This window comes from Anser brachyrhynchus (genome assembly GCF_964034855.1).
Source record: "Anser brachyrhynchus genome assembly, chromosome: 8".
In the NCBI taxonomy this organism is placed as follows: Eukaryota; Metazoa; Chordata; class Aves; order Anseriformes; family Anatidae; genus Anser; species Anser brachyrhynchus.
Window position 1 is genome coordinate 21,911,117 of NC_137702.1, and position 24,313 is coordinate 21,935,429.

Below are 24,313 nucleotides of genomic sequence, written 5' to 3' on the forward strand. Positions count from 1 at the left end.
TTCTGATGTGATTTTGGGAAGGGAAGACGCCGGTGGGGCCGGGTCGCGGCAGCCCGGCAGCCCCAGGCTGGTGGGGAGGTGGAAGTGTTCCCCTCAGAGCTGCCGTGCCATGGGGCTGGGGGAGCACGGGGGGCAGCGCCTGGCTTTCCTCCATCCCCAACCCGTCTCTGGGTGAGGGTCCCTGTTCCCTCAGCCCTGCTCTCTGGACAGCCTCCCCGCCGTGGGGCTCCCGGCTGTGGGTGCTGGCAGCCCTGGGCTTGGAAAATCTGTCAGAGGAGGAACGTCAGTCCCACGGGACAGGCAGCAGCAATCCCCCAAATCTTGGCCCCAATGGGGCTCTTGAGGAGGCAGCAGTCCCTCAAATCTTGGCCGCAATGGTGGTTCTTGAGGCAGCATCATTCCCCCAAATCTTGGCCCCTATGGTGGCTCTTGAGGAGGCAGCAGCAGTCCCCCAAATCTTGGTCCCCATGGTGGCTCTTGAGGCAGCAGCAATCCCCCAGATCTTAGCCCCGATGATGGCTCTTGAGGAGGCAGCAGACGTCCCCCACATCTTGGCCCCAGTGGGGCTCTTGAGGAGGCAGCAGCAATCCTCCAAGTCTTGGTCCTGATGGTGGCTCTTGAGGAGGCAGCAGCAGTCCCCCAGATTTTGGCCCCCATGGTGGCTCTTGAGGCAGCAGCAATCCCCCACATCTTGGCCCGCTATGGTGGCTCTTGAGGAGGCAGCAGCAGTCCCACAAATCTTGGCCCCATTGACCAAAGGGCATGCCCCTACCTGCGCCTTCCTAACGTGGCCGTGGTCCAGCCCCCCTAGCAAAGGCAGAGCTGCTTTGCTTACGGGGCAGGCTCCGAACCCATTTGCAGAGATGCCTTCTCAGCATGGGAACCGGGGAGGTCGCTTTTGCAACCACAGCACGCTTACTCATTGAGTGTGGGGTGGGGAGGCCGCGACACATGTAAAACTGGTTTCTGTAGTTTGTGGAGCGAGGGAAGAAAGCTGCCTCCTGCTCTGGCCAGCCCCACGCCTGGGAAAAGGCAGCTTGTCAGGTGTGGTGCAATGCGGGGTGGCTTTAGGGCCTGCGTTGGTCCTTGCTGAGCCTTGGATGGCTTGTTTCCCACGCCGGCAAACGTGCCGTGAGAAATGAGTCCTGCGCTGAGCAGGGGCTTCCCCAGGAGACGCTGAGCCAGTTAGGACTGTCCCTGTCCCAGAAAGACCTCGTGCTCTGCAGAGCCCCATGATCAGCCTGTGATTTCCACCTGTGCTTCATGCTCCTCAGAGCTCCAGCTTTCCCCCTGCCCAGCTGCCAAAGCTTCTCTTTTTCAGGACTCGTTTCTGCCTTCCCTTGCTGTGGTCATCATGCTGCCACTAAAAAAACCCTGTTGCCACAATTCCCCGTGCCGTGCTGCAGCCCTCACCTCCTGCTCCAGTCGTTTGGGCCTTCTTGCCTGGGCAGAGGAGGAAAAACAGCAAGGAGAGGGGAGTGTGGGTCAGCCGGGAGCTGCTCAGCAATTCTGGGCTCCTCCTGTGGAAGATGTCCCAGCAGAGGCCACGTTTCCCATGGCGTTGTGTGCTAACCACTTCTGGAGGCACAGGACGCCGTGGCAAAGAGACATCCCTCCCGTGCCTGAACATGTGCCCTCAGCAGCGAAACCCCTCGGAGGCAGCCGAAGCGTGTCGGAGCCTCCCAGGGAGTCGGTTTTCGTGCTGGGATTTGGTTGTGGTGGTTACGTAGGTGGTCTGCTCGTGTGCCTCAAGGCATGGTGTGTGCTGAGCAGGGCACCGAGGGTTATCAGGGTTAGGTTTGCTCAAACACTTGTGAAAGGCTAGCGGGGGCAATTCGCAGTGCTTTCCCTTCGGTGCACACCGGCTGTGCACTTCAACCCGCTCTCACGAAGCATCCTGTGAAATCTTCTCCAGGCTGTGAATGAAACAGGGAAAAACCTCTGAGAATTACTAGCAAAGAGTTTCAGAAATCCTTTCATAGATTCTAGGAATCCTTTACACACTCACTTCGTAGATAATGGTTCTTACAGGTCTGTGAAAAAATGTAAAGTTTTGCAAAGCTGCCAAAGGCTGAAAATAAGGAGGCAGTACTGAAACGTAGGGAAGGTGCAAACTTTACAGAAAGAAAAAAGGCAGCCTTTTCTTTGATGCTGGAAATTAATCTACATGATTTAGCAAATTATTTAAGTCTTTCACATGAAAGCCACTCAAACTGCACTGCTGTCTTTTTTCAGAATGGGCACATTTTTGCTGTTGCTTGTGAGAAGCTCCGATTTCTGTCTCGGAAGCATTGGGGAGCTTTTCGGTAGCTTTCATCGTGCTCGGCTGATTCCTCGCTGGAGAGGAGCGCACGGCAAGTGGCACACAGCTGCAGAACTGGTCAGGAAAGATCTGATTAAACGCTTCTGCGGCGAGAAGTGCCAACTCGTCAAAATCCGAACTGTCTGCAGAGAAGAACTGGGTTCACTGAAAGTTTTATCGGGAAAATTCTTGTGGCGTGTCTGTACATGCACAGGGGTGTGCGTGTGTGTGTGATCCCGTGCTAGCTGGTAGCCTGGCGTTAAGAATATGCATTTGACATGGAAGAGACGTTTTTTCTTCTGGGGGAAAAGCTGCAGTGGTTTGAATCTGAATTTGCAAAAGTATAGGTGTTTGGTGTTTTTTTTTTTTTCCCCACAGACAAGGTTTTACAGCTAGAGGAAGAAGCAATAAAGCACAAACGGGTTTCAGATGCTTCTGTTTTGTGTTTTTTCTTTTTCTGCTGGTTTGCATTTTTAGTCAAAGTTGTTGAAGATTTTCAATGGTGGTTGTGAGAAGAGGATTAAGCCTGTGGTAACTTGACGTGAAACACTAGTCTGTGGCTAAGTATTAGGTGTTGCGTTGTTTTTAGAAACCTGTGGTGACTGAACTGTGAAGTGAAAAGGAGGCAGACAACACAAGGCCCGAAAGGTGCGGTCGTGCGTCATCGGCGGCTGAGGTATTAAAAGAAAAAAATGTCCCAAGAGGTGACGGCTCCTTGCCGAGAAGAAGCCTTGGGTGCTGGAGGCTCCCAGGCGCACATGCAGGGCCAGCAAGAAAGAGGCAGGAGCTGGAAGGCACTGGGCTGCACATGGGTTAAGGAGGCAGCGGGGAGATGTCAGTAAATCACAGGGGTTTCTGCCTTCTTAGGGCACAAGACGTGACCCCAGTGCAGCACTGAAGATCTCGGGGGCACCAAGAAGTGGGTCTGCAAGGGGTGAAGTGAGGCAGAGCCGATGGAGTGGGTTTTCTTGGGCTTGCAGCTGCATTTTCTGCTCTCTGGGGAGGAGCGTAGCCTGCCCGCAGCTCTCCTTGTGGTCACAGCCTTCCTCCTGTTGCTGTCCCTTGTGTGCCCTCTGTTCGGCAAAAGCTGGTTTTGTGCCGTAGCCTCACCCTCGCGTGGGTTCGTAACAGTGAAAGGTCTGTCTGTGCAGAGACTGATTGGGCAACTGGACAAAAATGTCCACAGTGCCATTAAGTATGGAGTAAATGAGCAAATGCGAGGTGGTAATTCATGGAGGATTCAGGATGACTGTTCAGAAGAAGTGTTATTTGGCAGAAAATTAATTTTCCTCTTCGCAGTGCCTGAATAAACGGTTACCTAATGAAGAGGAAAACGAGAAATGCAATCGAGCAAAGGTGGCATTACTTTTTTGCAGGGCAAACCTCTGGAACTCCCTACCGCAGGATGCCAGTGGCGCTGAGGGCTTATCTCAAGCCCTCGTTACCTTGTGGATTGGTGACAGGAGGCCGGGCCGACTCCAGCTGACAGCGGGAGCTGTGCTGCTGTGGTGGGGGATGTGAAATGGGGGGTCTGGGGCACCCGTGTGCACGCCCAGTGAACCCATCCCAGGAGGAAATTACAGGGAACTTTCCTCTGACAGCCTCACCCTGAACCATTCCTGGTTATCGCCATGTCCATGGAGGATGATTTTTGTCCTGAGGCTGCTCTCCCTGACCTCAGGCCCTGCCAGAGTCAGCCCCGGTAAAGGGCACAGAGGCCCAAGGAAGGTCCCTGCAGGAGGAGAGGGGCGTAGATCAAAAGGAGCAGGGGGAGCCAGCGCAGGCACAGACTTTGTGTTTTGCAGTTTCCCTTCATTGCAGGAAGAAGTGTTGGACACGGAGACGATCTGCTCTTCTCAGCGGTTGCAGCTCTGAGGACGTGGAAGTTCCCCTGTGTCTTTGGACTCTAAATAAGCGTGGTGTATTCTGCCAGCAAGTCCCGTGGACGCCAGACCCCCCTTTTGTTAGCCTGGAGCTGGAGCAGGCGTAGGAGAACAGCTGTGTGGCATTGTGCAGCCTCCCCATCGCGCCTAAACGGGAAGCAGAGGAAGAGAGGACACATCTGCGCTCCGGGATGTGCACAGGGCTGCAGCCGGCACGTGCCTGCCAGCTAAAAGGAAGGTGACATTGAGGCGCAGGGAGAGGAAAAAAAATAATTAGGCTGCGACTCCTTTGGGCAGGCAGCCTGCCCCGCAGTGTGCTCAGCTGTGACTTTGGTTGGCTCTGTGTGCAGTTTGCACAATTAACGTGTGATTTTTAACCCTGCGCCGGGTCGCAGGTGAAAACTACCGAGGCTGCCTTGTGCTTGGCAAGGAGCGAGCGCATCCCTCGAGGCGAGGCGGCGGAGCGAACTGCTCCGGCGATGCTTTCGGTGAGCTGGAAGCAGGGGCAGCCGAAGGGCTGTCTGTAACCTGCATCCCAGCGTGGCCCTGATTATTCCCCGGAGACCAGGCAGCCTCCATCTGCTTCGCTGGGTTAGAGAGAGCCACGGGCCACGGTCCTCTGCACTTCTTTGGAAATGGCACAGGGCCCACTACAGCCATATCAGAGAGGAAAAAAAGTACAGGAAGGTGGACTACAATAGAAGGGTTGTCTGATAGGAAACCCCGGACAAATAAATGCGTTCTTTCCCCAGGAAACCAAAGCCAATTTCATAAAACATTGAAAGATGTGGGGCCACATTTTTCCAAGGGAAATGGCTGCCTGAAGAAGCTGATAGTTGGGTGTGGGGCTCTTTTATTTTTATTTTTTCCCCCTTTGTGTTTGGAGAGGTTGCTGTAGGAGTAGCAGCAGGATTTCTGATGGTCAAGGGGTCTGGGTCACGGGTCTTCAGGAGAGGAGAGGAAAGGGAAAATGTTAAATCGTTTGTGCAGAGGGGAAAGGGGGAAATCCCAGGTCACTGTGAGAAAAAGATGTGTAGGAGGGAGTCCTGCCCGTCTGGGGTATCTGCACTCTTATCTCTGCTGATGGGAAGGGGGTTTTTAACCCTGGAAAAACCCTTTGCTTTCTAGCATGCTGCTGCGCTGCACGAACACGCTCTGCTGTGGTTTCCAGAGCAGGTACATCAGCACTCTCAGAAGCTGAGGGAGCTGCTTCCTCTCCTTCAGCCTCACGTTTGTATTGATTTCGCTGTTTCGCTTGTGTGTTGTGTTTGGTTTTCACCCGGCGGTGTTTAGCGGTTAGTGCTCTTCGCTGTGTTTTGGGATGTTTCCGAGCTCTCCTGACCTTATCTTCAAACACGGATAAACCGGAACAGTTGGGAACCCTGGGGGATTAGCTGCTGACATCCGACTGCGGGAGGCTGAGGCTGCATCTGCGTGAATCATCGATTTTTTGGGGGTGGAAATCAACCCCAAACAAGCCTCTTCCTCCTCCTGAACCCTGCGGTGGTCTGGCACAAATGGCTCATTTTCAGATATCTAGAAGTGAACTCGGGCTGGGGCTGTGCACGAATCCCTGCTTGGAAATGTTCCTCCGTGTCCTTGTAGACTTTTGTCAGCAGTCCCTGGGGGATGAGCCTGGGACTGCTGAGGGGTTTAGTCGCCCTGAAACTCTGTTTTCACTTGAGGAAGCTCTCTGCGTGAAGGCTTTTGTCCCAGCCCCACTGCTGGTGGGAGACATCTGGGCGTCCCGTTCCCGTCTTCATCCCAGCAAGAGCCTAGCTCGTGAATCCCGTCCTGAACCAAAGCGAAGGGGGACGATGCGATGAAATAGTGCTGGGACAGTCCAGAGAAGCGATGAGCAGCCTCATCCCGTGCCTCGAGGAGGAGACCCGGCTTTCCCTGGCGGTCCCGCCGTGAGGGTTTTCCATCTCTTGGCTGCAGCTGGCTCCCCGGGGCCCGGCGCACATTTGGTGACAAGCCGCGGGGCTGGCTGCCGGAGGGCCGGCGCCGCTGTGGAAACAGGATCTCGGTAACCACATCCGCAGCCCCGCCGCCACCGCGGCAGGTCGGCGAGGCCACGCTGCGCGCCAGATGGCCGGGGCGACCCGAGGCCGGCCTCCTGCTGCCAACCAGGCCCTCGGGACCTTCTCCCTCCCCGTTTCCGAGGGGTTTCTGCCTTCTCAGACGGCGAAAACCACCCGGCCACGGGCGGCCCACGCTGCCGGTGCTTTCATGAGGCCTCCCAGCCGCGAGGCAGCAGCGGTCGAGTCCCCGGCGCTGATGTCGAAGGCAGATTTAAACGCCTATAAAAAAATAAATCGGCGGCGTGCGCAGCCCGCTGCAATTATTATTTGTACCACAAGCTGTTTCCTGTCCCGAGCTTCTTTTATCTCGCATTGTTTTCCTTTCCAGGTGGGGCCGTGGGCTCCCCGCTGCTCGGCCTCCCGGGCTTCCTCCGCCAGCGCTGCCCGCCCGCCGCAGCTCGCGGCCGGGGGCCACCTTTGTCTGCCAGCCCCCGCCGCCTCCCCCGGCCCCGGCTATTTCAGGAAACAGCAGCTGAGCCGGAGGAGATTGTTAATTGTTTGTCAAACCCCTTCCAGCCTCCTCAGATCACACGCGGAGATTAGAGCGCCTCTCGTCACACCCTTTCCTCCGCCTCCTTTTCCTATCCCCCGGTGACCTGGGGGGGACGTGGGGGGGGGGGGGGGGGGTTCACACGATGGTCCTTCTGCGGGCGGGCGGACGGACGGATGGATGGATGGACGGATGGATGGACAGACGGACGGGCGGATGGACAGATGGACGGTTGGACAGACGCGATGCCTCCTCTCGTGGGAACCCAGCGCCTCAGGGAGACCCCCCCGTGGGTGTCCTGACGGGTGCACGCGCAGGAGCCAGGGGGGCTGACAGCCAGACGGACGGACGGACTGAACGGCCGGACAGCCGGACAACAAAGCCAGCCCCGGGAGCGGGAGCTGACCTCAGAGGCTGCCATGTGACGCTGCCTCCAATTTACTAACGCGTGACATCAGCCTGGGAGGGAAAAGCAGGGAAAAGCCAGCACCAAAACACTGCCTGCTTTAAAAGGGCTGGCCGAAAGCTCCTCTCCCACGTTTTTTCCCCCCAAGAAAGCAGCCGCCCCATCGGCCCCGCTTCTTTTCGCAAAGGGCACGAAACGCAGCCGGGGTCGGGCAGGGCTTTTTGCGCCCTCGGAGCCTCTGCAGCCTCGGCGGCTGTGGCCGCGGGTGAGAAATGTCGTCTCGTGTCATTGGGATGAGGCAGCGAGCAGCAGAACAGGTCGGTCAGCTCTTACTCAGCAAAGCTCCCCGTGCCGGGTCTTGCCTGCCCGCGTTCAGCTTTATTTCTGGCCGTGGAGCGGCTGTGAGCCGCTGCTCTTCATCAGCGTTTGAGTCAGGCGGGTGGCATCAGAAGTGCCCTCGCCGAGATGTGTAACGCGTGCCTTTGTTCTTACTAGGACCACCTCTGCTGAGGACAAAGGGTCCTGCAAGCAGGCCCAGGGGTCCCAGGGCGTCCCGTTTGGTGCCACACAAACACTTGGCATCGCTTTCCAGGGACACGAGCCTGCGCCGCGTGGCGCAGCCGGGCACCGGCGGCAGGCAGCCACGCCGGCCGTGGGCGAGGAGCGGTGACTGCCATCCCAAATATCTGAGCTCAGACCTGCCCCGGCTGGTTAGACTGACCCGAGGGCTCAGGCCAGGGTGTTGCTGGCCCTCGGAGGCGCGGGAGCAGGTTTGGCGGGTCCGGAAAGCCGAGGACAGAGACGGCGGCGCTCGGTTCCCACCGCCGCGGCCCGCGTTCCTCCGGCCTCCCACGCCGGGTGTGGGAGGGAAAGCCCTGCTCCGCTGCCCTGCTTTGCTCTGCAGCCTCGCGGGGAGGGGAAAGGCGGCTGCCGTGCTCTGTCCGGAGCAGCGTTTGGGGCTTTCCGACAGGAGGAGAACACGCGTTTGGGGTTTTGGGGCAGGAAGGCTCCCGCTGTGCCAACCGCGTCTCGATGTTTTTGCGGCCGAGTCTTCACCTGGTTTTTGTTACCGCTCTCACCAGCCACCCCGTTGTCCCTCCTGGAAGCTGGGACGTGGAAGCAGCCCCCTCCAGTGAAGCATGGAGGCAGGAGTCGGTCGGGGAGGCTCAAACCCTGCCCGCCGGGACGCCATGACCAGGCTACAAGCTGCGTTCACCATGGAGCTGGCATGGAGCGTGCCGGGGCGGCCGAGAAATTCCTGCAGTGAAAAAGTCCTGCTTCTTTTTTTTTTTTTTCCTTTTTTTTCCCCCTAGCGAAATGATAGCATCCCTTTTTCACCCTGCAGCAGCTCCCCTTGTCCTCTGCGTTGCCCCCATCAGCGGCCGCGGGTCCCGCTCCCGGCTGCCTTGTTTTGGGGTGTCTGGGGGTGAGTCCCCGTGAAAGAAAGAGATGGCAGCAAGCTGTCATGTGTCGGACGGGAACTCCGCGGATAGAAACCGATACTCCAGGGCAGCACATTTAACTTCCTTAATTTTGGGCCCGTCCTTTCACTTCTTGCCTCTCTGTGCCGCCTCCTTCGCGGGTGGTGGTGGCTCACTGGGGAGGGAGGCCCCTGCTCCGGCCCCGAAGCTCATCCACGGGGGAAATGGAGCAGCTGGCCGTGGGCAGAGGAGCTGCGAGAGGCTCTCAGCTGTCCCTGGAAGCTCCCGCTGGGTTCCTGGCCAAAATTTGGGCACGTTTTCCTTGAAGCACCCAAAGGCGCGCTTCCGCCTCCCCAGCCAGCGCCAGTTCCTTCTCTAGCACCAGAAGACATTCGAGGCCAGTAGCGAAACTTTGGTTCTGCACAAAACAAGGCTTGTTCTCTCCTTTTTTTTTTTTTCTCAGAAACGTTTCGTTTTTTCTGGCCCAAATTCTTGTGGATCTCTGTGCCCCTGCAGAACCACTGCAGGCTTGGGTGCACCTTGGGTGGCAGCAAGGGCTGGCGGGGGAGGAATGCTTTGCAAAGGGCAGGTTGTGAGAAAACACGTCACTGTCCCCACTTGCCCCTGGACTCAGCTGCTGCTGCTTCTATTTCTTCTTCTTCCTCCTCCTCCTCCTCCTCCTCCTCTTCCCAGGTTTATGGTCGGTGTGGGCCCACCCCCTGCCGCCCCCTGGCGTTGCCGCTTTAAGGGCCCTCTCCGCGGGGCGAGCGTTCGAACCCGCTCCCCCGCCTCGCCATTGGCCGGCGCGGGCGCGCGGGGGCCGGCCGGCGATTGGTCGGAGCGGCCGGCGGGGCGCCCTGATTGGCCGCAGCGGGGGCGGTATAAAAGGCGGCGGCGCGCGTGGGGCTCGCCTCAGTCGGCGGCGAGAGCGGGCGGAGCGCGGGCGTGCGGCGCGCAGCGGAGCGGCGGGCCCGGAGCGAGGCGGCACCGGCGCGAGGCGGCCCCGGCCCACACCCCCCGTTTTCCCCCATGGAGTTCAAGCTGGAGGCGCACCGCATCGTCAGCATCTCGCTGGGCAAGATCTACAGCGCGCGGGGCCAGCGCGGCGGCCTGAAGCTGCACAAGAACCTCCTGGTGTCGCTGGTGCTGCGCAGCGCCCGCCAGGTTTACCTCAGCGAGCCGGGCTGCCCGCCCGAGCCGCCCCCCGCCGCCTGCGGGCCCCCCGAGGAGCCGCCGCCGTCGCCGCCGCCGCCGCCCCCGCAGGACGAGGCCGGCCCGAGGCTGCCCGGCGCGGCCTGCCAGGGCCCCCGGCCGCGGCGCTGTTGCTGCGGCTGCTGCTGCTGCTGCGCCTCGGCGGGCGGCGAGGTCAACCGCGAGGCCGCCCGGCCGGACTGTGCCGCCGCCAGCGCCGCCGCGGCCCCGCCGCCTCCGCACTGCCCGCGGAAGAGGAGCGCGGCGGAGAGGGGCCAGGCGGGCTCGCCGGTGAAGAAGCCCCGGAGGGAGGCGGAGGAGCCGCCCCCGCCGCCCCCACCGCCGCAGGGCGAGCAGGAGGACATGGAGACGGGCAACGTGGCCAGCCTCATCAGCATCTTCGGCTCCAGCTTCTCGGGACTGCTCAGCAAGGAGCCCAAGGGCCGCCGGCGGCCGCCCCTTGACGGCGGCGAGGCGGCAGCGGCCACCCCCGCCGAGGCGGCGAGCGAGCCGGGGCAGATCTGCTGCGACGAGCCGGTGCTGCGGACCCTCAACCCCTGGAGCACGGCCATCGTGGCCTTCTGACGCGCCGGCCGCACGGACTCACCCCTCCGCGGGGAAAAGGCACAGACGGCCCTCCGCCGGCGGACGGACAGACGGGCCCGGGGGCGACCCCCTCCCCCCTTTCCTCCCGGCCGCACGGGAAGGCCCGCGGGGCCGCAGCACTTCCCCTTCGCCGGGAGCCGGCCGTCGGCAGCCGCCCTGGGAGCGCCCCCGGCCCTGCCCTCCCGGAATTCCCCTTCCCGGCCGGGCCTCCGCCCTCCCCGGCGCCCCGGGGGGAGCGTCCCTGGCCGGCGCCGACGCTGGGGGCGCTCCCGTCGGTTTAATATTTTAAGCTTGGAAAGTATTAAGTTTATTGAATAAAGTCTCTATTTTGGAAAGGCTTAGGTCAGAACTATTACATGGTGCTTTTTAAAAGTGTTTATCGAGAGAATTTACAAAAAGTTTACAGATGCTCTGATGGAAAGTCCTTGAGCCTGTTTGTTAGGCTCGGTAACTCCTGGTCTTTGTTGTATAAAGGCTTGGGGCTCCCGTAGGGGTTTTGTACAGTATTCTTCAGTGATGTATCTCGTTTTGTACAAAATGTAATTTCTACGTGTACAACACGTATTAAATATTTTCGACTGTATGAGCCTTAGTCCCTATTTGTGCCCCCGCCTGGCTCCGGGGGGAGGGCCGCGGGGCGCTGGGCAGGCAGCAGCAGGGTGTGGTTGCTGCATGTCTGTGGCTGGATCCACCCTGCCTCGCCAGAGGCTCGGGGTGGGTTGGAGTCCAGCTCCTCTGGGAGCGGGGAAGAAAGGGAACTTCTGTCGGGGCCGCCGGGGGCCCTTCCAGGTGCTCTGGCCGCTCCTGAGCGGGGAGAGGGGGCTCGGTGGGAGCACGGAGCGCTCCTGCTGCCTGGCGCAGGCTTGTTAATCCATGGGCTGCTGGTGGAGTTGTGCCGAGGGCACGGAGCTGCGGTAGCACTCGAGGTCTTGCTTAGAAAGTACCTGATGTTCGCTTGGTTTGGGTGGGAGGTGGTTGCTGGGTCCCCGAAACATGTCTGGGCGCAGTCCCAGCGCGGCCGGGTCAAGGGCTGGCGTCCGCCTCCTCGCTCAAAGGTCCGGGGCCGGGGGCGTGTGAGCTGATACTTCCCGGACATAGGCTGTGCGCCTGGCCGCTTGCCGCTCTGCCAAAAATATTCCTCCGTACCTCCTGTTTGTTGCTACTTGCAGAAGAGTTAAGACGACGAGTACCGGGGCTTTATTTTTTATTTATTTTTCTCGCTATCGGTAAAGCTATAACTGGGTTGAAGTTCCTGCTCTTAAGGGTGGGGAGAAAAGTTTGGCCTGTGCTTCACAGTGACTGTGGAGCGCCCCAGGGCGCTGTAATTAGACTGAATTGTGGGGGATTTTTTTTCCTGCTTCTTGCTGGGAGATTCACTAGAGGCCTCTCTGCTCCTAATTAATGAACTCTTCCACTGCAGATTACATCTCCTGAAGTAAAGGAAGGCTCGTGTGTGCCCTCCGTGTCGTGCTGTGAAATGCAGCCCGGGATATCTCCCCGGGCATCGGGGCCCACCTCGGGTGGGAGAGCTGGGGAGCAGGCTGGGAGGTGAGCGATGACGAGCACGGCCTCTCAGCTCTTCGCTTTCTCTTACGTGGATGAAATGGGAGCAGCGCCATACCCTCACGGGGCAGGCTGCGATTTTTACACTTGGTTTCTGTGGCAGCTGCAAGTGCTGGGCTTGGTCCTCCTGAAGTGCTAGGAAATGAAGAATGAGGGAGAAGCCGTCTGGGTTGGGGTGTCGTGGGGGGAGTTCTCCTAGCCTGGGCACGAGGTAGTGGTTCCCATGCGGAAAAGCCCAAGTCTTACCATCTTCATTTGATTTTCCTTGAAATTTGTACCTGGTGTCTGGTGGGGAAGTCAATTTGGGACTTTTGTCATGAGAGGTTGGCAGGAGGAGAAAGGTGGGAGGTGCGTGGTCTGGGGGCAGGGACGGCCTCTCCCTCCAGCCCTGCCGGAGGGCACGGGTTGCCCTTTGGGTGAGGGGATGGCGATGCCCTCGTGCTCCTGTATGAGCACAGCTCCTTCCCAAGGCCTGGGGGAGCGCCTTGGTCCCGCTCCTTTGCCAGCAGCATCTCCCTGAGCGCTGCCATGGGCTCGGGGCGCTCGCGCTCTCGGCTCAGCGAGGTGATCAGGAGCAGCTTCGCGTACCCGAAGGCTTCCTGGGCGCCTGGTCCAGCTGCTTCGCGGGTCCCCACGCGGCCGGGGCCCGACTTCCCTTTGGCACGCATCGCCTGGCGGCGCTCGTATCTGTCCCACCTCCCAGAGGCGTTGTGCAAGAGCCTCGTGGCCGCCTGCCTCCGACACGCGGCGAGGGCAGCCCCGCGATGCTAGTGCGGCTCCCTTTGGCTGGCGGGAGCGCTGCGCAGCGCTCGCAGCGTGAGCAGGTTCTTGTTTTTCAGCTGCTGAGCGGTGTCCCCGAAGGACCCAGGCCAGCTGGGGCTGCTCCTCGCGTGTTCCCCTGGTGTGTTTTATAACACACGTGCGGGGCTAAGGAAGCCGTGCCCTGCTGGAAGCAGCAGAACCCCAGAATCGTGGCGTAAATCCAGCGCCCGGGAACAAAGCTGCCCCCCAGCCCAAGCTCAGGGACCGGGTGCCCCGGGAGCAGGCGGCCGTTCCCAGGGCTGCAGCGGCCCCGCTGGCCCCGGGCAAGGGCGGGAGCGGCTCTGTGGTATGCCCCAATTGTTCCCGGCTGGAGATTTTCTGCCTAAGCTGCAGCGGGGCTTCGCTTAGCGAACTGCAGCTCGCCTCCCGAGCCTCCGCCGAGCAGCGTCTCTGCTTCGCGGGGGCTGCTGCGAGCAGCGCTGGTCAGACAAACCGCGCGCTGCTCCCAAAAGGCTGCGGGACTCGGCAGGGACCGCCCGCCCCGGGGTGTGCTGCGTGTCCCCAGGGAGCCACGGGCTGCTGCTGAAGGGATCTGGGAAACACGGCCGAGACGGGACAGCCGCCGGTACGTTTCGGTTTGTCGCAGAGGGGTCTGCGCCTCCGCTGGAAAATGAGTCTCAAATCGAAACAGACTCGTAATTACCACGCTGAATTAGTTTTGGTATCGGTTTTTCTGCCTTTGTTTTTTTTTTCCCAGCGTCTTGCCTTGTTCCTACAATCCCATTGATACAACCAGGGGCTGCTTTCCCGAATTCATCTGTTCCATCACGCTGCTCCGATCCCTGGCCGCGTCCCCCCGCGCTGAGATGGCCGCAGAGGTGCGGGTGACGGGATGGGACAGATGAGAAGGGACGGGGGAAGCGGCCGGGGGAGAGGCTCGCTGCCCAAACCCGCCACCCCTGCAAACGCTGACGGAAGAAGCAGGAGCACGTGAATGAGCCAGATAAAAATAAAAACTTCCATCACTTGGAAGAGAGGGCGACACCTATGGAAAGTGCCCCACGGGGTCTGGGCGGATGTGACCTAACGGGAGGATGGCAGGGCGCTCGCCTTCCCGGAATAGCAGCGGGCCGCGGGGATGGCTGGAAGCGGCTCCTCCGCCTGGGGCTGGGGCTGGAGCCGGCGGAGGAGGCTGTTCGGAGCTCGGCCCCTGGGGCAGACAGGAGCGGAGGGCTGCCCGGGGAGGACAAGGCATGCCGCGTCGGCTCGCCTCCTGCTGCATTTGGCCGCCGGTGGTCGCGGGCTGCAGCTCCCGGTGCCGCCGCTCTCACCGGGATGCCTGCTGGAGGGAGAGGAGGATTTGTACGCGCTCGTGCCAACGGCGTGAATCACCTCGGCCTTTACAGGGACGGACCCACGCCTCCGGGGCCGGCTGCCAGCCAGCGCTCCCCTCCAGCGAGGCCGAGAGGGGCCGAGGCTCGGCGGAGGCTCCGGGTGCTCCCTCCCCGTGCCCTCCCGGCCTGGTGCGACCCGGCTCGGCCACCCGTCCTTCCCCTGCCCGGGGCAGGCGGTGCGGACTCGGTGCTGCAGCATCCTGCCGGGGCTGTGTCAGCGCTCAGGAATCCGGAGAGAGAGCTGCGGGGAGGGAGGGAAGCCGGGAGGGAGGCCAGCGCCTCGGGGCTGCGCGCCTGCTGGGGCCTCTCCCAGCTGCATGGGGGGCACCAGAGGGAGGGCAGGGGGGTGCTGGGGGAAGAAGAAGAGAAAATCCAGGCCAACGCTGGTCCCGGAGGCAGGGTCAGGGCCGGGCGAGCGCTGGGATATGGGCATAAAGATGAACAAGTCCCTTCTGGTTGTAATTTCTGCTCCCGACGCGCACACCCTGCGGGGCCCCCCCCGGCTGGGCGAGGGCTGCCTGGCCGCGCCGCCCCGGGGGGAGCGGTAATGAAACGCAGAGCTGCCTGGGAGGGCAGGGGAAAAAAAGGCTCCGGCTGAGGTTTTGTGCCTCTGGTTTCCTCCGGCAGAGTGATTTATTGGCGGTGGAGAGGGGGAGGGAAGGGCTCGGAGCGGCGGCGAGGCGCATGGCGAGGCAGGTACGGGGCTCCTCCACGTGCCCGATGCTCTGGCACGTCACCCCGTGGCACGTCGCCCCACATCCTTTCACCCCCCCCCCCCCCCTTCCTCCTCCTCCTCCTCGCCTCCGACCTCAGCTGTCGTCTCCGGTAGCTCAGGGGCTTAATGTGAGCCCCGGGACAGGTCGAGGCACATCCAGCGCCGTGCGTGCAGACGCAGGAAGGAGCACAAACAATCCCCAGGGAAAATATTCCACTGCTGCTCTTCCTGGCACCGAGCAGTACCGGGGGGTGGAAAGACCTCACCGTAAAAATACTGCGGGAGGCTCAAGCCCCAAATCTGCCTCCTCCTTGGGGACCTCAGCCCGGCCCAGCGAGGGGAAAGCCGCAGAGGGCGCAGCGTCCGCGGGCTCGGCATCGCCGGCGCCACGTGCTGCCCGCCGCTGGACTCTGCCCTCGGCCGCTCTCCTCCTGTTTGCTTTGGCAAGCCCCGGGCGGGACGGCACGAACGGGGCCGGGGGGGGGGAAAGGAGAACGGGGAGGGAAGTGGAGGAGCGGATGGGGAGCGCGGGGAAGGGCAGGAAGGACACAGCTGGCTCGGAAACGCCAGGAGGGCAGGAAGGAGGGAGCGGAGCCGGGGAGGGATCCCCCTGCAGCCAGGAGGATGCCCCCTCCCTCGCTAAGCCAGGGCCCCATCCCGAGCCCGGCTGGGGTTTCGCTAGCAGCCAGCAGGAGGAAGTGGCTCTTTGAGCAGCAGGGGACAGAAATCCCCGTCGGCCTCCAGCCACCGAGCGCGGGCGGTGAGTCGTCCTGCTCTGCCCTTTAAGCCCGCTGCCGCCCTCCCACGTGGGGACCCCGCTGGATTTACCGGGCTCCACGTGCCTGCAGCGGTGACCTGACCCCCCCGGCGCCCACCCCGTTTGCTCCAGGGGGGATATAAGTGTCCCTGGGGGTCCTTGGCACAGCGGGGAGGCCGGGAGGAGCCGTACCCCGAAGAAGTTGCCTCTGCTGCTTGGGGATCGGGGTGAATTCATTCAGTCGGTGAGCTTGGAGGGAACCCAGCGCCTCGGGGTGCTGCTCAGCACCCTGCTGGCTCCGCTTGGTCCCTGCGTCTGCTGCGGAGCTGCCCGAAGGAGGCTGCAGGAAGAGGAGAGGCGGCTGCTCGCGGTGCCACCACCGATGCGCCGACGTCCCCAGGGCCTCTGGGCGCAGCCCGGGCTGACGACGTCCTTCTGCTGCCCGCTGCTCCTCGGGGATGTGGGAGAAGAGGAGCCGGCGGGGCTGGAGGCAGGCTGCAGCAGCCCTCCTCCTCCTCCTTCCTTTCCTTGTGCAGCAAAGCCCTCTCGTGGAGGCCTGCAGTAGCTTGCCAGCGAGCGGCTGCCTGCTGCGCTGCCAGCCAGCACCCCGGGGCCCCGCAGGGTGCTGTGGGGTCCCTGGAGCACCCCTGGTTCCTCAGTTGGGCCTCCAGCCTCGCACCCACATAGCACGAGGGCTCGGGGGGCTGCTCTGCCTCCACCCCTCAGCGTGACGGTCCCCGGGGCGAGCTCCCGGGACCCCTGGTACCCATCCTGGTGATTTCTGGGGAGCTGGGGCTCTTTTTGTGCTGCTGGAAGCACGGATGCGGAAAGCGGCTGCCAAAGAAGAGGCTCTGGGCTGAAGACAAGCAAAGGCACTGTGTAAATGCCAGAAAAATGCTATCCTCGCTGGGGCAGGCAGCAGGATACGTCCCTGCCTTCCCTCCGGAGGTACAAGGAGATCAATTACCCCACCTGGAGCTCCCCCCCAGCCTCCCATGGGGCCAGGGGGTATTTAAGCTCAGCCCAGGGCTCCTCCCTGCTTTTTTTTTGGCTGGGCTGCGTAAGGAGAAGCTGCCCTGCTCTGCCCAGGGCTGGCTGGCCTGCAGCAGCACCTCCTGCTCTCCTTGTGGCTGGGAGGAGGCGATCAGGCAAGCTTCAGCCTCCCAAGGCGCTGGGTGCCCTGCTCCTGGGGCAGAGCCCCGTGCTGGGGGCATGTGGCTGTGTGGGCTGGGCCCTGGGGGCTTCCATGTGGGGGGAGCGGAGGGAGTTGAGGCGTTTGCCCCTGTGCTGCCGTAACCCCGAGCTCTGCTCAGCTGCAAGCAGCTCAGATCCCCTTGGGATAAAGCAGGGAGCGAGTTCTGTCCTCCTGTCCCGTGTCGGTGTGTCCGTGCCGCTCCCTCGTGGGGCCGAGGTGCTGCTCCTCGCCCCATCGCAGGCACGCCTGTTGTGCCCGTGCCCACCTCGCTGTGCTTTGCTCTCCCCGTTCCCTCCTTAGGCTGGGTTTTGGGCTCATCGGATGCACCTGTGGGGCTGCCCCTGGTTTCAGCAGGGCCCCGTCCCGTGTGCCGTGCCGGTTACGGTGATCCTGTCACCGGCGTGGCCGTGGCGCTGGTCGCAGAGCGGCGTCCTCCACGCGGCTGTTGTAGCATTTAAGCGTCTGGCACGGCGAGCCGGCATCTCTTAAGGGATTATTTGCGCTTTCTTTCCAGGCCCCACTTAATGGCCACCTTGCAGCCACCGCTCCGTTGTGAGCCCCCGAGCCCTGGCTCGGTTCCAGGCGGAGAAATTACGCCCTGCCTGAGCAGCCGCCTGCCGCACCTTGCTCTCCTGGGGTCCCCCCCCCCGATGCTGCCTCTGTTAGGGCAGCAGCGAGGGGCCCCCGTGTGCCGTGGGGACATCGGTGCCTCCCGAAGAGCAAACCCCAGCACGCAGGCTGCTTCCCAGGCGCGCTGTTCCCCTTTTGTCCCGAATCGGTTTAATTCCCCGCCTCGGGTCTGTGGTTAAGTAATTTCCCTGCACTTCTAGCTACGCAAAAAATTGTTGTGCTGGTTGTGCTGAAATTGCACGGTTGCCACCTCCTCGCCGGGGGGCTGATGGCAGGCTGTGTAAATATTTAGTGGTTCTGCTCACTTGGCAGCAGCCCTTTGGTTTTCTCCAGCCTGCCTCCTCCCATGGCACGCAGGGCCCTGCAGCGGGGTGCCTGCGGGGTCTGGGGGCTGGGTAAAATCGTTCTGGGTGAAGACTGGGCGGTTTTGGGGCTGATGCAGTCAAATGGCAAGCCTGCATCCTGCATGAGTGCCCCAAGAACCTGGCTCTGCTGTTTTTTGGGATAGAGAGGGTGAACTGATGTCCCCTGCCCTCTGGGGCAGGTTGGGTGGCTCTGGGTGGTGCTTCCTCGGTGGCCAAGCTGGCACATGGGGATCCATGGCCCCAGCCATGTCTAAAGGACCTTGCCCATTGCACGGGGCTTTTTTGCCTCCTGTTTACCTCCTCACAACTCAGCTTTTCCTTGAGGCTCTCTGCTCACGTTGTTTCTCCAGCCTCATGCTGCTCTCCTGCCTGGGGACGTCCCACCACCGGCAGCTCCCCAGCTTCTTGCCAGGCATAAACCTGCCCCACGGCTGCTCCAGGCATTGCTCCCGGCCCTTTTTGATGTAGGATCCTGCTTGCTGTGGGTCTCCCTGCCCTCCTCCCCCAGCACCTTCCCACCCCTTGCCAGCTGGCTCCGTGAGCACGGAGCCACAGCGTTCGTTTCGCTTCTCCAGCAGCACCTCCTGCTTTGATCAATAAATTACCCTCTGCCATCTCCAGAGTAATAAAACAAAAACCTCATGGGCGTAGAGTGATTTGATGGGAATTAATGACTCTCTCATCCTCTTACTGGAGCTGTAGAGCTGGCTGTCGCTGCCGGCTCCTCGCTGCTCCTGTCCTGCCCTGCAGACCCCGGGGGAGCCGCGGCTCTGAGGGATGCGGTGTCTCGAGGAGCAGCCGGCGGCACCCGGCGCAGGGAGAGTTACTGGGCTGTCTGGGGAGAGCTGCTGAGCCCCATGGTCCTTTTGGAGGACGTTGGTGGCACGGGGAGGATGCAGGCGGATCGCATGACCCCAAAGTGAGGTCTGTGGGGCTGCAGCAGGATCCAGACGTGCACAGACTGTGGGGTGGTGGCAGGCAGTGGGGCTCCTTGCTGGGGGGTGCTTAAAAAATAATAATAATTAATCTGAGCTCAGAACATGGTGGAAAAATTCCAGACAGGAAATAGCCCGGAGGGCTATTCAGTGCCAGTGAGCCTGGGGGAGCATTTTGGGGAAGCATCCCTACGTGCTCGCCCTGTTCTTACCTGCTGTTTATGCACGTGCTGCTGGCCGTGGTGGGAGGGGAGCTCTGCGCTGCCCACGGGTGTCTGTGGGGCTACCACACCTCCTGCTGGCACTGCTGGCGTGTGGTCTGGCTCCGACAGAGGCTTGCTTTTGTGCTCTGGGGTCCTCAGAGGCGGCGGCATCGGCCCTCAGCAGGCTGGGGATGCTGGAGGCTGTTCTGCTGGCTCTGCGAGTGAGAAGCAAGTCCTCGTTTGCTGCTGCCATAGCTCGTGATTAGGAGCCTTAGAGGAGTTGTTTGGGATGGCACACGTTGCCTTGCATGGCAAATTGCACCCCAAAAGGAGCATTTGCACGCCGGCAGTGCTCAGGAGGGGTGAGGTGTGAGATGCTGCCGGCTGCTCGTGGAGCTCCTCAGCGGGGCAGGTCTGGGCCATGCCTGCAGCTCCCACTACTTGCCCTCTGGGATGGCCAGCACCACGCTGCGTGGCCAGGTAGATGGGCCAGCAGCACCAGCTTTCCCCCAGGAAAAACGCCACCTCCAAAAAACAAAAGGCTGCATTTCACAATTTTCCTCCCTCCCTCTGTGCTCCCTAGCCATCAGTGAGCAGCAGGCTGCTGGAGCAGGGACTAAATTGCTCCAAAAGGGCAATTCTAGGTACTTTGTTTTCCTGATATTGCTTTTTGGCACACGCAGGTATTTGGGGATCCTGCTGGAGCATCCTTCTGATGCTGGGGAGAGCTGCCCATCCCTGGCAGAGGCTGTTTCAGGATGCAGACCTCTGGCTTGCAGATATAACAAGGCCGGCTTGCACCGCAGGGGGGACGGAGATGGCCTCAAAATGACTGCTGGTACAACAAAAGGCTCTGCTCCGCTGCCAGAGCTGCTGGAAACAGGGCAAGGCTTGGCCTTCCCTTGCCCCAGAGCAGTGAACGTGCTGCAAGGGGCACCGTGATCCTCTCCAAGATCTGTCCCCTCGTGCCATCTGCTCGCAGCTCTGCTCAGGGTGACTCACGGCACCAGGTGCAGCTGTTGGAGCTCTCAAGAGGTGCTGAATCTCCTTTGTTTTCCCCTGTGTTGGTGAAGCAGCACGCAGCCCGTGCCCTTGGTGGGGGTGCTGAGCCCGGGGCAGACTCAGGTGGATGTCCATGGGGGGATGCGTCTCCCCTGCCTGGCCAGCTCGGGTGCTTCACCGCGCACGAACACTGCTCTGTTTGTAGCTCCAGCGAGTCCTTGCTCTCAATTGGCCTTGTGGGGATGAGTCCCGCAGGTTAATTACATACTGCACCTGAAAAAATAGGCACAAGAGCAGATCTATTGTTCTAAACTCATTGTGCTTGGGCACGCGTTCAGGGCTGTTGTTTGTTTGCTGCTGCAGTGGAGATGGCAGACCCGTGCTGAGCTCCGGGTCTCGTGCTCTGTTCATGTGCCTCCTCTTCCCAGCCTCTCCTGGCCGTGCCAAAATCGGGTGCCCGAGGCTTTCACGCCTCTCTCAGCAGGAGGTGCCGCCTGCCACCACTGTTCCTGCTGTCCCCACCCCGTGCCCCAGGTGCTCCCGCGGTCCCCAGGGAGGGATTTGGGGTGCGCCAAATGTCCGTCGCTCGTTCCTCTCCTGTGCTGCATCTCCCCGTTGGTTTCTGATGAATCAGCCCCCTTTATGGCTCACGAGGCTGCTGATTTATCCTTCACCTCCTGCCGAGGGAGTTATGGGCCAAAGCACTCGAAAAAAGTCAAAAAAACATAAATCCTGTCCCGTTTCTGGGATTCTTGCTGTAAACTACCTGCAGCTTGGAGGAACACCTCCAGTGCAGAAAGCCTTCTGCCATGGGTTCTCCTAAGGACTTCCAAAATCCTACTTTTGAAGATTAAATTGAATTTGGTTGCTGCAATGAGACTTTTTTGAGGTTAGTTGGACATTTTGTAGAGCTGGGGGCGATGCCAGCTATGATGTGGAGTGAGCCACATCCTCTGGTGTCGTGATGAGGACCTCCTCTGCCACTGAGAAGCTGTTTTTTTTTTTTGTTTTTTTGGACGTGGTTGTCTGTGGAGCAAGACAGAAATAGTTTTGGCTGGCACCTGAGCCCCACGAAGCCTGTAGGCTGCCTCCCGATGAGGAGCTGGGTGGGAGGCCACGTGCTTAGGGGAGGCGGGCGGAGATTTGGGTTGCATCAATTTAGTCTTCCGTGAGCTGACAAAACAGATTTCCCGTTAGGAAATTGCAGCATTTCAGCACTCGGCTGTCTCAGGCTGCAAATAAAAGGTGATTATTCAGTATGGAGACGGAGCTGCGTTTCAGAGTGCTCCCGGAGCTGAAATCCCCAGGCTTCCAGCTTCACTGGGGTGATCTGGGATGCCCAGGGCTGTGTGCACCCCAGGCACCGATGTGCTTGGTGCTGCTGCCTTTGCGAGCTTGGCTGGGGCTTCCAGAGGGATTTTGGCTGGTGATGAGGCTGCGAGCATCCTTTGGGACCTGAGCGCAGGCTGGGGATGTGGGGCTGGGAGGCATGGAGCAGCAGGGTAGGGTCTGGGTTGGTGCCGTGCTGGGGGCTCTGCCCCTGCTAAAGCCACCCAAGGGGGTTCCCCATCTGGGTGATGGAGCCCCGTGCACGTCCAGATCACAAAATCACAAGTGGTTTTGGCTCCGAAGCTGTTCTGAAGGGTTTTGTTGAGTGCCCGAGGGCGTCGGCACAGCTTGGCTGCTGGTGGCTGGGGAGGAGGAGCTCAGGTGCCCCCCTCGGTGCTCGTTGCAGGGCAGAGGGAAAGGAAATGGATGTGCCCCTTGGGCTTTTGCTGTGGGGATAACGGAGAAGCTGGGGAGGAAGTGATTCATGCCTTTAATTCTCCCTCCAGTTCGGAGGGACGTGGAGATGGGCTGCGCTGCGGTTTGGGGGCAGAAACCACGGGAATGGGGCTGAGACCCCAGGGCCGGTCTTGCCAGGGTGACCCTTTGGCAGCAGGCGGGCTGTGACGGAGCGGTGACCCGAGGATGGATGGACGGACGGATGGATGGATGCTCAGGTGCTGCCAGCCCCCCTGCTTTTTGGTGCCTCGTTGAGCCAGGCTTTGTGAACAGTTTCCCAGCAACAGCTTCCCCAGCTCCTTGCTGCCTTCCTGAAGCTGCCCGAACGTGCGCTGCAGGGGGAGAACCGGGGGGGGACCGGGCGGCAGAGCAGGCTGGCACCCCAGGGCTCCAAGCTGAAGCTTCTCCCTGCCTTCCCCAACGCCGAGCTGTCAGCTCGGTGTCCGATGGCTGTGTTCGGCTCGTTGTCAGGCTGCCAGCACACCCCTCATTGCCCATGGGTGTGGGGGTTTGTGAGAGGTGCTGGGGGCAGCCCCGGGCACCTCCCTGCGGTGGGAGCCCGGGGGGATGCGCAGGAGCTCCACGAGGCCCTGTCCTGGTGGGAAGGGTCGAGCCCAGCAGGTCTGGCGGCCCCGGTGGGTGCAGAAGGAGGGGAGGGAAGGGAGAGAAGCAGTTTATTTTCCCCTTGGTTTATGGCTCAGCCCAGGTGTCTGCGTTTTTAGGTTCGGAAATGAGTGCGGCAGCTCCTGCTGCCTGTCAGCTGGCCACAGCTGCAGGCCCCAGCCATTCCTGCATTTCCCCTGCTCTCTTAAAACCCCGATTTCTCACCTAGGCTGGGACCACAGAGGCCTCCCAGCACAAGCCGGCTGTGCACAAGGCTCCATATCTGGACCTCATCAGGATTTCCACCTCCCAGGCCCTCACCTCTGTCCGGGGGAGCCTGGGAGGCCATGGGCTGTCCCCATAGCAGGTCCCAGCAACCAGGGGGCACATCTGGGACCTGTCAGCGAAGGCACTGGTCACTCTGTTAGGAAAAGCACCATGTTTCCATGTGCTGTTACAGCTGCAGGGCGATGGTTTTGCTCTGGATTTGGCTGCACGGTCTGGATACGAAGTTCCTCAAAGCCCCCTTGCTCTGAGGGCTAACCCGAGCGCATGGGGGCTAGACCCATGCATGGGAAGCTGCCGCCAGGGCTCTGCCCCGTCCCTCCAGTACTGTAATGGGGGAGAAAAAAAAAAAAAAAACATTTTGGTGTAGGGGAGAGACTGCTCGGTGCCTGGCATTGAGGCGAGCTGCCTCAGGAGGAGAGGGATGCCAAAAAAGCTGCTCAGCGCCGCATTTCCCCGCTGCTCATACACGTCTCCGGGCGCTCCCCTGCGGCGAGACGCCCTCCCCGCCTGCTGGCAGGAGGCTCCTGTTTGGATCTGTTTCAGCGTTATTTTGCTAATATTGCTGTTTGTTGCCTCTTGGAGCCGTGCCTCAAAGCCTCAGCAGCCTCGGGGGCTGCCAGCTCTGATGCCTGGTGGGGTGCCGTGGTGCTCCCTGCAGGACCAGCACCCATGGGTGCGTCGCTCACCCAGCCTTGGCTCTGCTGGGGGGGGACTCGAGATTTCCTGGTGTTTTGGGTAAAGCTGGGGCTGCTTAAGGACCTGGGCGCGGTGGGTTTGTGGCTGCTGCTGCCCCGTGGGGAGCTCCAGGGCAATCCCTTGGGCAGAGGATGGGTGAAATTCAGCCTGTTTCTGGGCATCGGGGTGGGAGGGAGGGATGCTGCGTGTGAATGGCTCCCAGCAAACAGGTGAAGGAATCTCGGCTTGCGGAGGTTTGGGGTGTTGGGTGGAGGTACTCGGGGTGTCGTGTGGCTCTGGGGCTTCGTGAGGATCCCTGTCTGGAGGTTGGGGTCAGACTGAGCCCAGCTGCTGCCTCTGCCCAGGGTTAGGAGAAATGGGGGAAACCAGGGCAGGCTGTGCAGCACGCCGTGTCCTCCCCCCTGCTCTGCTTCTGCAAAGAGCTCCTCTCGCGATGGGCTGGCTGCTACTCAGAAGACCCCAAAAAAGGCCCCAAAAGACCATGCTCATCCTCTGCTGGCCTGCAAGCCTAGCACAGAGGCAGAAACGTGAGATGTTGACTTGGCTGTTGAGATAAAGCCAGGCTTAATTCACAGCAGGCTTAGGCATTGTTTGGCATGAGTAGGAATAACATCGATAGACCTTAAAGAGGGTAAGAAGTTGTTGGATCCATGCGGTGCTCCTGTGAGCGGAGGAGCATCACAGAGTGGTTTTATAGAGGCATCTCAGACTGCCTCGAGTTAACATTTTGGGTAAGGAGACACCAGCAGTGTTAGCAGTATGTGACGAAGGGGGCAGGAGGTGGAGATGCTGGAGCGGTGTTTGGGGTGGTTTTGGGGGAGCCGGCGGCCCCAGGGGCAGCGTGTGCAGGCGCAGGGCTGTTGCGAGGAGCTAACTCCCTTTCCATCCGTCCTATCCTCGGGCAAATGACAAACGCAGCCCCAGGCTTCGCAGCGAACAGCGAGCAGTTGGTTTCGCATGGCTCCCTTTCAAAAATCCCAAACTGGAAAGGGAGGAAAACAAACAATCAGATCCGAAGGAACTGGGTTTTTGGCACC

The 24,313-nt window shown here is 60.8% G+C and overlaps 2 protein-coding genes across 3 annotated transcripts in view; both read left to right on the top strand.

Moving 5' to 3' along the window:
• The first annotated feature begins 6,937 nt into the window (after nucleotides 1-6,937).
• Nucleotides 6,938-10,966, top strand: IER5 (immediate early response 5). The gene is made up of 2 exons (XM_080602004.1): nucleotides 6,938-7,482; nucleotides 8,248-10,966. The coding sequence occupies exon 2, from the start codon at nucleotides 9,616-9,618 to the stop codon at nucleotides 10,360-10,362; it is 747 nt and encodes a 248-aa protein (XP_080458130.1). The 5' UTR covers nucleotides 6,938-7,482; nucleotides 8,248-9,615; the 3' UTR covers nucleotides 10,363-10,966.
• Nucleotides 10,967-11,101: 135 nt separating this feature from the next.
• CACNA1E (calcium voltage-gated channel subunit alpha1 E) overlaps nucleotides 11,102-24,313 on the top strand; it is a 115,387-nt gene continuing 102,175 nt past the window's right edge. Inside the window, exon 1 of one of the 2 annotated variants that reach the window (XM_080601972.1) lies at nucleotides 11,102-15,577. The gene's annotated coding sequence lies outside the window, so the exon portion shown is untranslated. Of the gene's footprint in view, nucleotides 15,578-16,225; nucleotides 16,723-24,313 lie in introns of those variants that run through there. The other variant, XM_080601974.1, reaches the window with a different exon arrangement.